Below are 16845 nucleotides of genomic sequence, written 5' to 3'. Positions count from 1 at the left end.
TTCAAACCTAAATCACGTTTTACATAATCTACAGAAATTTTACATTATTCTTTTAAAGATATTTTAAATAGATTAAATTACAAAGAAAAATAATAAAATAGATTGAATTAGATTAAAATAGATTAAATAAAATAGATTAAATTACAAAGAAAAATAATAAATATTTGGTCCCTTTTGTAATAAATGCACAGTTGATCAAATAGATAGTACATATGGCTTCATACTTTCTATAGATAAAGCACATAAAAGCACATAGAAAAATACCTTCCCAAATAACTCAGGTGACTAATAAAAAAAATGTTGGATTCATCAATCATATACATTTATTCCATCAGTAACCTATATATTTCCTCAGAGATATGGAGATCCTTTCATTTTTTTTCTCATTTTAGTTATAACTCACATGACCAAAAGATGAAAATTCGTTTTTAATTCTCTCACGACTATGCTTTGTAGATCCCAACATATTAAAAACATGTGTTACACATTTACATAGATTTGTTTACATGACAGGACTGTTAACATTTTCTAAAAAGCAAAACAGGGATTCATAGAACTTTCCATGTTTAAAGCCCATTTATCTTCCTATTTGAAGCCTGTACCCTAAATTGCCATATTCTTTTCCTTTCACTGATACCTATGGGGCAGGCCTCATGCCAACATTCTACTTAAGCTGCTGGAAAAAATGCTGAAGACCAGAGATGGACAGGGTACCTTACCTGTGTGAGGTCTGGTCACAGCACTCTCATAGAGGGGGATACCTTCACCCACATTGTTAAATGCTTTCAGGGTAATCACATAGTGAGAGCTGGGATCTGAAGGAAAGAAACAAGTGGAAACACTTAAAAAAATTCTCACTACAGAATTAAAAAAATTCACGGGTGACGATGCATAATCTTAATTGCAAAAAAAGCCAGGAAAGATTTTTAAATTTTTTATGTGGGATTCTTCTGGGGGTGGGGAGGTATGGAGATGGCAGCATACAGAGTATATAGAAAAACTGGCTGGGATAAACTTCCTGGAATTAGTCCCAGGAGTCAGGTTGACTGTTCCTGAATCCTCTCTTGGCTTCAGCTAATCAATGGTTTAGTGATGTTATTGTATAGTGAAGAGCTTGGATTAAAATGAATAAATAAGATTTTCATGTGCTGGAAGCCCATAGGTGGAGCTTAGAATTAAACAAACCCCTTTCCTTCTCAGGAGGACAGCAACTGGAACAGCCAAGCTAGACAAGTAGGAGATAAACTGTTAACTCAGTAACTGCTGAAGATCCTTAACTCTCTGGAGTGCCTCCAAATCCAGGAATGCCAACTTAATCCAGCCTTCATGCAGACTTCTTGGTTGGAAAAGACATGGCCCAGAATTTCAACCAGCTAGGAGGTGGTGCTGCAGGAAGTGTAAGACTGAAAGAAACACTTCTCCAGGTGATCATATAAAATGCTGCTAGTCAGACTTGGTGAAAAAGAGAGGTATTAAATAGTTGGAATAGTATTTATTCTCCTACTGGCTAAGGCAAATCAGGAAGAGTCTACTTTATCACATTCCTGATCCAGACAAGGTTTAGTATGGGTACTTCAAAAGTCTAGCTTCAGAAATGAAGACTTGGGCTCCACTGAAGTGTTGCAGGGGGAGAAGCTGACCCATAACACTCACTTCTGGCAAAGTTGGGTAGATTTCCAAAGTGGCCACACCTCAAGTGTCCTGCATTACTTTAAAAGCTGCTTGGTGGCCCATCCTCTAGATACCAGTGAGCAATATATAAAGGCACCTGGTCTTCCAATGTTAGAAAGAAGTGACAACAAATGGAATCAATGAGACTTAGTACTTGACTGGCAGGAAAGGGTGCTGATATGGGCAACATGGTGGAAGGTGATGTCATTCACTGAGATTGGGGACAGAGGCAGAGCAACTACGATACACATTTTCCAGACTTGATTCTAGGTCCCCTTCTATTCCTACTCTTCACTCTCTCCCGATGTGCTTTCATTTATTTCCTTGGTTGGATTAGCATGTATGTGCCATCAAGTGCAAACTAGTCCTGACTTTTCTTCTGAGCACCAGACCTCTAAGTTCAACTGTCTATCTGGATTTCCACTTGGATGTCTCAAATCTCTCTCTCTCCCCTTTCCCTGCTCCTTCAGCTGCTCCAGTTTTCCCTAGAGTTCATAAATGGTATGACTATGCACCCTGCTGCTCCAGTCAGAAAGCTGGGAGTCATTAAGACCTCTCCCTCCTCCCCTACACAAATGATCAAGCCTTGCTGATTATACCTACTTGCCTCTCACCACTCTGCCTTGCTCACTGGGCTCCATCTTTACTGGCTATCTCTCAGTTCACTGAGCACTATGTGGTCTCTTACTACTGGGCTGCAACATGTGCAGCTGTCCCTTACGCTAGGGACACATGCCACCCTTCTTTACTTAGACAATGCCTATTCATCTGAAAGGGCTCTTCCCAGACTGGATTAGCCTCTCTAGTTCCATAGCCTGTGGCACCTCATTTCTCTTCCTCAGCACTCTAAACAATTTCAATTATTTAGAAATTGTATCATTTCTAATAATAGGGATCATGTCTGTTTGATTCTTTGCTCTGTCTCTAGCACAGGGTCTGGGGTATTTGCTGATTGAAAGTTTGCAGGAGAAGATACTAATTTTTTTTTTTTTTTTGTGGTACGCAGGCCTCTCACTGTTGTGGCCTCTCCCGTTGCGGAGCACAGGCTCCGGACGCGCAGGCTCAGCGGCCATGGCTCACGGGCCCAGCCGCTCCGCAGCATGTGGGATCCTCCCAGACCGGGGCACGAACCCGTGTCCCCTGCATCGGCAGGCGGACTCTCAACCACTGCGCCACCAGGGAAGCCCGATACTGATTTTAATTTTGATTAAATTATGATAGATTATGGGACATATCCCAGTGCAAATACCCATCAAGCAGATGTTTATATGGATCTGAAGCTCAGGAGAGAGCTCTTGTGTGAATAAATGAATTCCTAAAAGTATTTCTCAACTGCTGACTTTTGTTCAATATTATATGCATCTTAGCTCTATCTGTGATGATAAATATAGCAAGCTTATTTTACTTTACGCAAAATTAATTTTTTGCTACTTCTCAATGTACACTCTCTTAACTAATAAAATCTGTTTACTGTTTTCAGCACATGCAGTGCTCCTTCTCATCTCTTCTTTTCAACCACTCTGTTCTGACTCAGTCTTTCAAGTACAGGTCAAGCTTCTCCCCTGGCTGCTCTACTGTGCCGTACCACCTTTTCCTTCTCTGAACATACTTGACTTCAACTCATCTCATTGTTTCCTGTGTTTTACATTTCTTCTCCGATTAGACTGAACGCACCTGAAATTCAAAGACCACGTACTGCTTGCACTGCAGAGGATTTTCATTTCAGTAGCTTCATAAAGGAAACAGTAGGAGTGGGTCACCACAGAGATATTTTTATCCTATCCTATTCTTCTGCTCTCCTACAATTGCCTTATAAGACTGTTCGTGTGGGGAACACTTCCTAGGTTAACTGTGCTGTTTCTTCTTGAAAGGAAAAAGAGAAAGGCTACTCTGTTTCTGAATAAAGCATTAGATTGCTGCTTATTTTCTACCAGAAAAGATGAAGGTAAGTAATTTGTTGGACACCTAAAATTGTCCTTAGGAAAGATATTTACAAAGAAATGATGTGAACAAAAAAGTTGGTCAGGGAAGATTCTGAATTAAAAGGCAAGTCTTTCAAAGAAAGATCTCAATAATGATATAATCCAATTTGGAAAAGTAATTATATCTACCCAAATCAATTCATTTTCTATTATAAAATATTAACTATATCTCAAAATTTTGGCTTTGTAATTCAACTTTGAGGCATAATTAGTACGAACTAAAATGTACCAATTTAAATGTATACTTTTAATTTTGATAAATATATACACCTGTGTAATCATGACCACAATCAAGATAGAGAATATTTCCAACACTCCAAATAATTCCCTTATGCCCCTTGCAGTAAATTTCCACCACCCCAATTTCCAGGCAACCACTCATCTTGCTGTGTCACTATAAATAAGTGCTGTCCCTTCTGTAATTTCATAAAAATATAACACAACATGTATTCTCTTGTGTTTGGCTTCTTTTGCTCAGCATAATGTTTGTGAGATTTGTTTTGTTGTGTGTATCCATAGCCTATTTCTTCAAATTGCTGAGTAGTATTCTACTGTATGGATATAGTATAATTTACCATTTACTTGTTTACCCCCTTTAGATTATTATAAATAAATATATCATGAACATCTGTGTAGAAGTCTATGTGTAGATATGTGTCTTTATTTCTCTTGGTTAACAATCTATGAGTGGGAATGTTGGGTTGTATGGTCAACGTTTTAAGAAACCTCCAAACTGTTTTCTAAAGTGGTTGTACCATCTGATATTCCCATCAGCAACCGTGAGTTCCAGTTCTATATCCTTGCTGATATCTGGTATTATCAGTCTATTAAATTTTAGCAATTCTAGAGGTTGTGTAGTGATATTCCATCGTGGCTTTATTTGCATTTCTCTGATGATTAATGAAGCTGAGAATCTTTTCATGTGCTTATTGTCCACTCATAGATCATATTCTTTGGTGTACTGTCCATCCAAATCTTTTGCCTACTTTTTTATTGGATTGTTATCTTCTTATTGAGTTGTTAGAGGTGCTTTTTTTTGTTTGCTTGTTTGTTTTTACATCTTCTAGACTGAAATTCTTTGTCAGGTACTTGAATGATGAGTATTTTCTTCTAGTCTCTGGCTCAGAGACTTTTCATCTTACTGGTGTCTTTCCAAGGAGAAGTTTTAAATCTTGAGGAAGCCTGATTTATTAATTTTTTATTTTTAATTTGTGCTTTTTTGCATCCTAAGAGATCCTTGCTACCCCAAAGTCATGAAGATTTTTTTTCTGTTTTCTACTAGAAGTTTTATAGTTTTAACTGTTGTATTTAGATCTGTTTTTGTGTATGGTATGAGATAAGGGTCAATGAAGGTTCTTTTTTCTTTCTCATACAGATATCCAATTATTCCCACACCTTTTGTTGAAAAGACTATCCTCTTCCCACTGAATTATCTCAGTATTTTTGTCAAAAATCAATTGACCATATACGTATGGATCTATCTGTGGACTCTATCCTGTTTCACCTACCTTTTACATAAACACTATCAAAATGTCTCGGTTACTGTAGCTTTATAATAAATCCTGAAATCATGTAGTGTGGGTCTTCTAAACTTTATTCTTCTTTTTCAAAAATGTTTGGCTATTCCAGCTCTTTTGATTTTTCATGTAAATTTTAGAATAAGTTTATCAACGTCTAGAAAAAAGTCTACTGGGATTTTACTTGGGATTGCACTGGAGAGGACTGTCATTGTAATATACTGTTTTCCAATCCATGAACATGGTATCTCCATTTATTTAAGTCTTCTTTAATTTCTCTCAGCCATCATTTTCCACTCTTCAGTGCACAAATCTTTATATATATATAAAGTTTATTCCTAAGTACTTCATATTTTTGATGCTATTAAGTGGTATTGCTATTTTTAAAAATTTTTACTGGAGTATAGTTATTTACAATGTTGTGTTAGTTTCAGGTGTACAGCAAAGTCAATCTGTTATACATATATATCCACTCTTTTTTTGATTCTTTTCCCATATAGGCCATTACAGAGTATTGAGTAGAGTCTCTTGTGCTGCACAGCAGGTCCTTATTAGTTATCTATGTTATATATAGTAGTGTGTACATGTCAATCCCACTCTACCAATTTATCTCTCCTCCCCCTTACCCCCTGGTAACCGTAAGTTTATTTTCTACATCTGTAACTCTATTTCTGTTTTGTAGATAAGTTCATTTGTACCCCTCTTTTTGGATTCCACATATAAGCAATATCATATGATATTTGTCTTTCTCTGTCTGACTTTACTATGACAATCTCTAAGCCCATCCATGTTGCTGCAAATGGCATTACTTTGTTCTTTTTTATGGTTAATATTTCATTGTATATATGTACCTCAACTTTTTTAACCATTCCTCTGTTGAAGGTGGTATTGTTATTTTAATTCCAATTTCCAATTGCTTATTGTTAGTATGTGGAAATACAACTGTTTCTATATATTGACTTTGTATCTTGTGACCTTTTAAACCCAGTTATAGTTTTAGTAGCCTTTTTAATAGATTCCTCAGGATTTCTACCCCAGTAACAATGAGCATGTATAGTGCTCAGATACTGGTTTCTAAATATCATTTATAAAAAATCAGGAGAAATAGCTGATTCAAGGGCAAAGGCTAGGAAAATACCAGATAAGCCTGTAACATCGTACTGTGTCAAAAAGAAAGAAAGTGCTCAAAGAAAGATAGGAGATGTCAAACAGACAGAGAAACTAGTCATAAAGAGACTCCCATTGGCCGCTCTTTCACTATGAAGAGAAGGAAAGCTCTTTCTTATCAAAGCATGCTAATAAATGTAGAAGAAATAATGGAATTAGGAAATCACCACTTGGGAAACACCACAGTAATAACTGTTAACTAAAGATTCTAAAACTAGTGAGTAAAAGTTGGACAAGAAACAAGATATTTACAAAGATTCAAGGTACCTCCCCTACAAGGTACTTTTTAATTATGAAGGAAAAAAATAATAACCTTATAGTAGAGAATGTGGAAGATACCATTTTAACCAAGTGGTTAAAGTTAACATCACTAGCATTAGACTCTCATGTGCCTCCTGATATGATGTACTGACAAGAACACATGCATCTATGTCACTCCTTCCAAAAATGCATAAGCTGAATGTAATGAGGAAATATTACACAAGTCTAAACTGAGGAACATTCTATAAAATATAAATGGTCTATATGTATTTTTCAAAAATGTCATAGTCATGGAAGTCAAGAAAAAAACAAGGAACTGTTACATATAAAAGAAAACTAATGAGAAACAATAAATACAACATGTGATCCTGCAACAGAAAACAATGTTTTTCTTTTGTTATAAAGGACATTAATGAGACAGCTAGTAAAATATGAAGTCTTTAGATAGTTTCACAATTTGCTCATTTTGATAACTGCACTGTGGTTATATTAGAAAATGCCCTTATTTTTAGGAAATGCAAATTAAAAGTAAATATGAGTGGATATAGAGGGGCATCATGTCTGCAACTTACTCTCAAACGGTTCTGCGAAAAAAAAAACAGGTACATACAGCAGATAAAGCATATGTGGTAAAACGTTAACCTCTGGGGAATCTGGGTGAAGGATATATAAAAATTCTTTGTACTATTTTTGAAAGTTTTCTGTAAAAATAAAATTATTACACAATAAAAAGGTAGAAAGAAAGAAATCACATGTGCGATTACTTCCTCTACTTAGCACACATACCCAGATTTTCGATGGTGTAATAGCGCTGTTTATAGTCCACTTTTATGGTCTGGGCATGAGGGCTGCCAATGCCATAACCAATGGCATAACCTCTGACCACAATGTTCTGATTCTCCGGAGGTGTCCAGCTTACTACGATGCTAGTGACAAGTGGGCGGACGTGAAGAGAACTAGGCACTTCAGGGACACGAGTTTCTGGGAAGGAAAACAGAAAAGCAGGATGATATCCAGAGCCGCTTTCCTTTAGAATATTTCATCATGCTTGGGAAATGGTGTTCAGCCTTCTGCCAAATTATTTGGGGCTTAGTTTTTTCCATTTTGCCCAAGAATTCAGAGAATCTGTATGTACAGTGAAGTATGGCCCATGGTTTTACTGCAGTCTAAGAAAACAAACTCAAACAGCCTGAAATACAAAACACTGCAGTATTAATTTGGAAGGGAAGAGAAAGAGATCCAAGAATGTCTTCCCAATGGAGAAAAACAAATAAATTGTCTTTCAATTGTTACCCATTCCTCTTGGTCCTACATCTGAGTCCCAAACTCTACCAGGTGGAATGAGAAAGGCACATCAACTAATTAGAAGCCTGCTGTCAACAGGTGATCAAGTATCATATTACAGCAATGATATCAATTATTTACTCCCCAAAGTAATATGGTAAGTCAGAAAATATGAAACTTTAGAACCACAAATTGATTTAAATGGTGGGAGACTAAGAGGCTTTAAAAGGTGGCAATTTACAGTACCTTTCACATACATTATTTCAAGGCATAAATTTCTACCACTATTTAAAAATTAGTAAACAAAGAATTAGAGTAAATACCCAGGTCTTTTGTCTTTTAAGTGCAGCACCTGTCTCTGATAAAGGTACATACACACACCCACATGGAGTTATTGAATAAACAAGTGAGAAAAAGGGAAAGGTTTCCAGGACTAAGGGAAGAGGGAAACTGTAACTGAAATAAAGGCACAATTTATGTGGTTCAGCCTTAAATTTTAGATCATTTATCTACTTGACGGCCTTGGTAAAAAACCAGACTTAAAGCACTTGTATATTTTTACTTGTGCTGGTTCTGCTTAAAGGGACGGTTCTCTCTTAAAAAAAAAAAAAAAACATTCCAGGACACTTGCTGTATTACAGGAATGACAGCAGTATAAATCCACTAAAGTTCACAGATTTAAGCCACATAACACCCAAAATCTGTGCCTTTCCAGTTTGACTTATTTGATTTCAGTTAGTACCTAGCCTGTGCCAATCCTGCCGATTGCTGTTCTTACCATCTAAGTCACTTTCAAAAGTTTCAGCAGACAGCCAGTCAGTAGCAGGGCCTGTACCATTGATTGTTAGAGCAGCCACCCGGAAATTATATTCAGTCCCCCGATCAAGACCTGCAACCCAAACGACAGAAAAAAAAAAAGGGCTGAAACAAGAGGTTTGGAAAAACAAAAGATCAGCAATCTCTCATTAAAGCAAATATCTCATCCACCAACTTAATAAAAAGCTACTATCTTGATAACATTCCAGTTAAAGTTAATACAGAACAAGCAATACATAAATACAGCACAGAGGAGCTCCTACCTCTGAAGTAGAGGCTAAAGCCCACAAAATCCAAGAGGAAAACAAAATGAGTAAAGGTCCCAGGAGACTTCAGATCTTTTAAAAGGGCTTAAAGGCATCTTAGAGATCACTTAATGCAATCCCTTCATTTTGTTACTAAGGAGGCCAAGGCCAAAAAGAGGCCAAAGGAATGAAAGAGTTACAACAAAGGAACAAAGTCAGTTGGTCTCAAAAGACACCAAAGACCAGAAAATAATGCAGAGGTATAACACCTACCAGTTTACCTCTGTTCTCTGGGCCACCCCATAACCACAGTAGAAAAAAATTTAAACATCTAATATGGCCTAGAAATCTATTTCTCAACAGCCTATTGCCCATAAGTATATACTATAAGTAAAAGAGAAATGAAGCCTCTCTACTATGCAATGTTTCATATTTACTATCAGCTAACAAAGTACCTGATATACAAATGTACCAAAGGCAACAAAGATCTACACGTAAAAGTCTACCCTACAAAGTGGGGTAACAGTCAATAATATGGTCAGCTATTCATATATTCATGCTTCCATTTTTTTCTCTTTTTATTGTTAAAATACATATCACATAAAATTTATCATCTTAGTCATTTTTAAGTGTACAGTTCACATGCATACATTTTTAGAGCACTTAGATTCTAGATATTGTGATAGGTCTTATAAGGGTTATGAAAAATTATCCTACTTCCCCATATTCAAATAACAGCATCTTTGGCCAGCAACATAGTACAGAAACTCCAAAGAGAGAGCTACTGAGAGAGAAGTTGGCTAGGATGCAGGATGAGCCCTTGCTCAGTTAATCAATCCTGTCACGTGGTGTGAGAGGAGAGATGGGAGGTTCTGTCCTCTGCAGGCCCATCCTGATTCTGTTTGTCCACAAGAAAGCAAGAAGCAAGACAGGAGGAGAAGCAGAACGGCTGGGGCCAAGTCAGTTTACCTCTCTGTCTCCTCCCTGCACACACTGAACAGGATGTGCCAGAATGGGCTACACAAGCATTTGTAACTTTAACAGACAACAAACATGGTTCAATTGAGGACCTGGAAGAATTCAACCAATCAGATTATCATTCCCTCGCCTCTGGGGAGTTGGAATGTAAGAGAGGGAGAGAGCAAGTGAGAGAGAGAGTGCACATAAGTAGGTGCAAGTGAGAGAGACGCGTGAGTATAGAGGCTGAGCTCCTCTCCCTCAAGATAACCTAGAGAGCTCATCGACTAAAACCAAGGCACTCGATTCATATTATAAAGACACGGCAGAATGTGTTTAGTGCTGTAAGTGGTACAAAAAGAAGACACAACAATTACTTCTGGCTAAAACTTAAAATCCTATAATTTGTTGTTCAGTACAGGATCTTGGGAACCCATACTGTTCTCCAATACTTATCAGCTTCAAGTTAATGCTTCAGGAGAACAATGATCTCCACTTTTGCTCATCATTGTATACTCAGTGCCAGTACCTGCTAATAAAAGTTCAATAAAGTCTATTAAACAAATGAATGAATCTAAATATGATTTTAAAATGCAAGAATTTTCTTGATAAAGAAAAGGCTATTTTTATGATGAAAGTGGTACTCTGCTTATACATCAAATGTTCCACTGAGAAAACGAATAGTCTCCTCATGGGCAAGGACTGTATCTACTTTTATTTATTAGAAACAAGAAGAGTGCCTGGTATACCATAAATATCTACTATTAAACATACAAAATAAAAGCCTTATCTTTGGGAAATGTTATTTATCTGTGTCTGGAGTAAAATCAGACTGACTTTTAAGAACATCCGTGACCAATTTTGCTGTCATGCTCCTTTGGTGAGACTTCTCAGCAACACCCCTACAGCCATATTTACCTGCTGCAGCTTAGAGCTGTGGGGTTATGAGAGGAAACTAGAAGACTGAAAGATACCCTTGAAGACAAACATTCACCTTCTCCTATTTTGAAAGAAGTCAATCTCATCCATGAGGTGAGGAGTACAGAGAAAAGCTTGCTGGTTTACTGGAGTACAGTTTTTCACTGTCACTGGCTCTCCAATTTTCAGAAACCTATACCTATTCAGATTATATGGATTAGCGTTCATTTTTATCAGGTGTGCCACTTGCTCTGTTTCACACAAAGGGAGAACTATACAAAAGAGCTATCCTTGACAGAATTTTCTAGAACTTTATCATGTCTGTAGAAGCAAGAAAGATTATTGCATGGCTGTGGCTATTCACAAATGTTGCTTCAGGCCACATATACCTGAGTGGTGTCAGCGTTATAGAAGTCATTTTGTAGGCCTCTGCTACCAACTAGACTGAGTGGATTCTTTGCTTATATAGCTTTGTTTTACCTTTCTTTCAGATTACAAAAGAGTTATATGTGTGTGTGTGTGTGTGTGTGTGTGTGTGTGTGTGTGTGTGGGTGGGTGGGTGTGTGTGTGGGTGTGTGTGTATATATATTCAAAAAAGAAAACATGGAGAACACAGAAAAACACAAGTAAGGCAATGAAACTCAAATGCAATTTCACCAGAGATGGCAGAACCTGTAAGAGTGTTTTCCACTAATTTTTATCAAGTCAGAAGTAGACTGAACTCTTACAAATTGTTTTAAACCATTTTTGCTTTGTGTAAGTCAACGGCCCAGAGCAGTCATTAGACTAGCACAATTCAATGTTTGAGAGAGACACCATCTCCTAGCTTTCGCCTATGTGCCAAGCAGCTTACCTTCAATCAGCTGTGACAGCTGTGTCCCAGTCACCAAAGTCTCAGTGACATCGCTCTTTCGGGAGGCCTTTCGGTAGCGAACCCTGTAGCCAGTGATCTGCCCATTTTGTGTGGCTGGAGGAGGTGGCTGCCAGTGAATCACAATACTCTGGGAAAGACAAGGTTACAGGGAAAAGACCGAATATATCAAATCTTGGTCCTGTTTTATGTATTATTACTCTGAATTCAGTGTGTAAGAGAAGGAACCATAAAAGCAACAGTGTTCAGAGTTTTACTAAGTTATTTAATAATCACTCAAAAATAGTGTTTAATTTTAAAACCATCAAAGCTCAAATGGGGAGACTGTATTTGTGGGCAGTATACGCTGGGCACTTGATTTATTTTGCCAGAATGAAGACATAGGGCAAAAGTCTCAGGAAAGTTTTTGAAGGAAAACGTAAGGTCAGAGGCATGTGGATTAGGAAGTAAACTACTGTTAGGTGTAAGGTTCTCTTCTACTTCCACTGTAACAACAGTGAAATTAGACAATTTCTGTCTAAAACTTTTCAAAGAGGGGACTGTTAATCAACAGCTGGCTGTTTCTTAAAGGAAAAGGAGTCCCATAGTCCTTTTTGAAAGAACTGACTGTCTCAGTTGTCTATGCAGCCCAGTAGGGGTTCTGGGCATCTGAGAGGCACACATGGCCTTCAGTGCACAGTGAACTTGACCAGGAGGGACAGCTTCAGCAATGCAACCATCTGACAGACATCTGCCTTTGATTCACAGTGGGCTCACCTCACAGTACTAAACAGGCTATGGTATTATAAACAACAACTTACTTCTTTCTACCTGTCACCAAGGTTCCGGATGGCTAACATCTAGGATGTCATGATTTACATAATAATAGCAATGTACTTGAAGAAAGGCTAAAGTAATTTTTGCACAGCAGAAAGGCAGTAAAGTTGAACAGAATCAACCAGAGTTGGCTTCTAAGCCCAGCTTTAAACTGGCAAGTGTAATATCTATGTTACTTTATTTCTTTGCTTGATTATGATTGTTTTGATGCAGAATCTCCCTCTCTGTTTGCCTCCTGAGGCAAATAGAAAATGAACAACAGCAATATGAAGTTTTACCTTTGAATTTCTTACTTCTAAAGACAGATTCTGAGGAGCAGCACTGGGAACTGCATAGGCGGAAAAAAAAAAAGAAAAGAAAAAAAATTTCAATCACTCAGGCATCACCCATCATGTGACTGTTCTTGGCTGGTCTTTATACAAATGCACATCTCAAACACTGATATACAACCTGAAGGTCTAACCCAGCAGCCAGTGCCCTCATGTTGAAAGTATCTGGACAAGGTGTGGGGCCATATTTGATTCATTTAAAATAATGAGACCCGTTCACATACGCACCCATATCCAAGTCAGGCTGTACCTTTGGGAAGTCAGGTACTTATTTCAAGGATATGATAGTGACTGTAAACTTTTCTAGACCCCAAATACATTCTGAATCTTTAACGTATTCTTTTGAATATTCTTGGGAGTAGCATATCCTTATCTTGGGATACATTTTCTGGAAACAAGTCTAATGACTATGGCAAGTGAATCAACTGGGTAATATCACTATGAGTCCAAAATGTGATGTACACAAACCAATGAGCTTGGATTTCTTGTGGGGTCCTAAACTGGTTTTAAAGGCAGTTTCCAAGTAGAGCAAAGAGATGTTTAAGCAATGACAGTCCAGTTAAGAAACGATCTGGCTTCCCAAGGGAACTACGTAGCAGGGAACACTCATTCAGATGTGAAAAGTTTGGGACCGTTGGTTAAAAAACAGCTGTATAACTTTAGCTTCTCACATATTAGAACATAAGACAAGGGTATCTCAAAGTTTATGGTCCATACACCCTCCAGTGTCTTCTTCTGTAGTAATTATAGGAAGCAAAGAAAATTTAAGTAAACCTGATTAGTTTCTTCTCCATCACAAAATGCTAACCTTGGCTTTTCTCTCCTAATCCATCCATGGAAATTTCTCCCTCCCATTCTCTGACATTTGGTGACCAGGCGTATAACTAAGTGCCCACTGAGCTACAGGCTTCTGAAGGACAGAGACTATTTCTTGTTCGCTGTTGAATCCTGTGCTAACAACAAAGTACATCAGGCCTCAACCAAGAGATTCAGGCACAGAGGGTCTGGAGAAGGACTTAGGAACCTGTGTTTTGAAAAAAGTCCATGGATGGTTCTGATCATCTCCCTGAACCTCTGACTTAGCTGCAAAGGCACCAACATAATTGTTGTTGTTGTCTTCTTCTTCATCATCAACACCACTGCCACCATCATAGCTAAGATCTGCTGCATGCTCCTACATGACAGTTACTTAATCCTTAAAACAATCCTACAAAGGAGTTTCTATTATTATTCCCATTTTATAGATAAGAAAACTACAGATGCAGCTCAGGAGAGTTAACTTGCTCAAGGTATTTGTTTCAGCTGGTATAGGAACTAAGATTTATCTTACTCCGAACTGCTGCCCTTAACCACCATGCTGAGACACATTCAGTTCCCGTGACAGGCACTGTAGTCAGCATGCCAAGCCACTTAATGCAGTTAAAAGTGGCTCATGGGTAGATTTAAGAGCCTACCTCAAAAAACAGGGTAATGTAGTTGGCTAACCAAACTACAGTTTGCATTTATTTTCCCCAACTTTTTATCCTGAAAAATTGCAAGCACAAAGAGTGACAAGAAGAATACAATGAACACCATGCATTCTTTTCCTGGATTCACCAATTGTTAATATTCTGCCACATCTGCTTTATTTCTCTCATTATATTTACACAAACATGTTTATCTATCTACATATTGTTTCTGGATGGCTGAGAGACAGTTACAGTCGTCATGATACTTCACTCCTAAATACTACAGTATGTATCCCCTAAGAACAAAAACATTCTCCAACAAAATGATAATACAGTGATCACACTAAAAATCTAATCAACACAAAAATATTACCTAATATACCTAATAACATAGCTAATATTTAATAGTGACTGATACTATACCAACCTAACATTAAGTAATTGTACCAAGAGTGTCCTTTTTAGCTGTTTCAACTCCCAGAATCAAAGATCACACATGTTTTATTTTATTTCATGTGTCTTTACTTTCCTTTAATCTAGATTCTAGAACGATTCCCCTACATTTTTTGGTTTTTTTCATGAGACTAGTATTTTCTAAGAATTCAGGACAGTTTATTTAATTATTTGCAGAATATCCATCAATTTCAATATGTCTAGTTATTTCATCATGATCATATTTAAATTAAACATTTTTGGCAAGGATACAACATAGAGGAGAAGTTATATCTTTCTCGATGCAACATATCACATGATGTCAGTCTGCTCCTTTGTTGGTGATGTGATGTCTGACTACCGGCTTAAAGGAGTCAAACTATAGCTTCTAAGGCACGCTTGTTTATATATAAGGGCTACACACATATACACACATTTTTAAGAAAAAGACATTTTTGTTAACACTTGGATTTAGCTGAGTTTCAGGACATAATACGTACGCTAAGTGCAATAAACTGCTATTTTCTGTTCTACTTTAAAAACATTTTTTAAAAATGCTGGTCTTGACCAACTCAATCTTGTTGGCAGGCTGTACTTTGAAAACGACTGCTTTAGGGTCATAGGTATAAGCAAATATTCAGTCACAGGTGAGAAATAAACTGTCACAAAATCCTGAGGAATTTAAAAGACCTATTTGTATGCACCCAACATAGGAGCACCTCAATACATAAGGCAAATGCTAACAGCCATAAAAGGGGAAATCGACAGTAACACATTCATAGTAGGGGACTTTAACACCCCACTTTCACCAATGGACAGATCATCCAAAACGAAAAAAAATTAGGAAACACAACCTTTAAATGATCCATTAAACAAGAAGGACTTGATATTTATAGGACATTCCATCGAAAAACAACAGAATACACTTTCTTCTCAAGTGCTCATGGAACATTCTCCAGGATAGATCATATCTTGGGTCACAAATCAAGCCTTGGTAAATTTAAGAAAATTGAAATCGTATCAAGTATCTTTTCCGACCAAAATGCTATGAGACTAGACATCAATTACAGGGAAAAAAAACCCTGTAAAAAATACAAACACATGGAGGCTAAACAATACACTACTAAATATCCAAGAGATCACTGAAAAAAATCAGAGGAAATCAAAAAATACCTAGAAACAAATGACAATGAAAACACAACGACCCAAAACCTATGGGATGCAGCAAAAGCAGGTCTAAGAGGGAAGTTTATAGCAATACAATCCTACCTCAAGAAACCAGAAACACCTCAAACAACCTAAACTTACACCTAAAGCAATTAGAGAAAGAACAAAAAAACCCCAAAGTTAGAAGGAAAGAAAACATAAGATCAGATCAGAAATAACTGAAAAAGAAATGAAGGAAACAATAGCAAAGATCAATAAAACTAAAAGCTGGTTCTTTGAGAAGATAAACAAAATTGATAAACCATTAGCCACACTCATCAAGAAAGAAAGGGAGAAGACTCAAACCAATAGAATTAGAAATGAAAAAGGAGAAGTAACAACTGACTGTATTTCTGACACTGCAGAAATACAAAGGATCATGAGAGATTACTTCAAGCAACTATATGCCAATAAAATGGACAACCTGGAAGAGATGGACAAATTCTTAGAAAAGCACAACCTTCCGAGACTGAACCAGGAAGAAATAGAAAACATAAACAGACCAGTCACAAGCACTGAAATTAAGACTGTGATTAAAAATCTTCCAACAAACAAAAGCCCAGGACCAGATGGCTTCACAGGCGAATTCTAACAACATTTACAGAAGAGCTAACACCTATCCTTCTCAAACTTTTCCAAAATATAGCAGGGGGAGGAACACTCTCAAACTCATTCTATGAGGCCACCATCACCCTAATACCAAAACCAGACAAAGATGTCACAAAAAAGAAAACTACAGGCAAATATCACTGATGAACATAGATGCAAAAATCCTCAACAAAACACTAGCAAACAGAATCCAACAGCACATTAAAAGGATCATACACTATGACCAGGTGGGGTTTGTCCCAGAAAAGCAAGGATTCTTCAATATACTCAAATCAATCAGTGTGATAAACCACATTAACAAATTGAAGGAGAAAAA

General features: G+C 37.3%; 1 protein-coding gene across 17 annotated transcripts in view; it reads right to left on the bottom strand.

The window, feature by feature from the left end:
* Positions 1-16845, bottom strand: part of NEO1 (neogenin 1) — a 241339-nt gene that overhangs the window by 32695 nt on the left and 191799 nt on the right. For all 17 annotated transcript variants that reach the window (XM_067752811.1, XM_067752949.1, XM_067752918.1 and 14 more), the window contains exons 12-16: positions 12784-12833; positions 11672-11819; positions 8661-8771; positions 7385-7579; positions 720-815 (exon numbers count right to left, since the gene is read on the bottom strand). In XM_067752811.1, coding sequence (XP_067608912.1) covers positions 720-815; positions 7385-7579; positions 8661-8771; positions 11672-11819; positions 12784-12833 — 600 coding nt within the window. The remainder of the gene's footprint in view (positions 1-719; positions 816-7384; positions 7580-8660; positions 8772-11671; positions 11820-12783; positions 12834-16845) is intronic.

Source organism: Pseudorca crassidens, chromosome 1 (assembly GCF_039906515.1).
Source record: "Pseudorca crassidens isolate mPseCra1 chromosome 1, mPseCra1.hap1, whole genome shotgun sequence".
NCBI classification, from domain to species: domain Eukaryota; kingdom Metazoa; phylum Chordata; class Mammalia; order Artiodactyla; family Delphinidae; genus Pseudorca; species Pseudorca crassidens.
The sequence above is the reverse complement of the archived record's forward strand: the minus strand, read 5'-3'. Positions and strand labels throughout refer to the sequence as shown.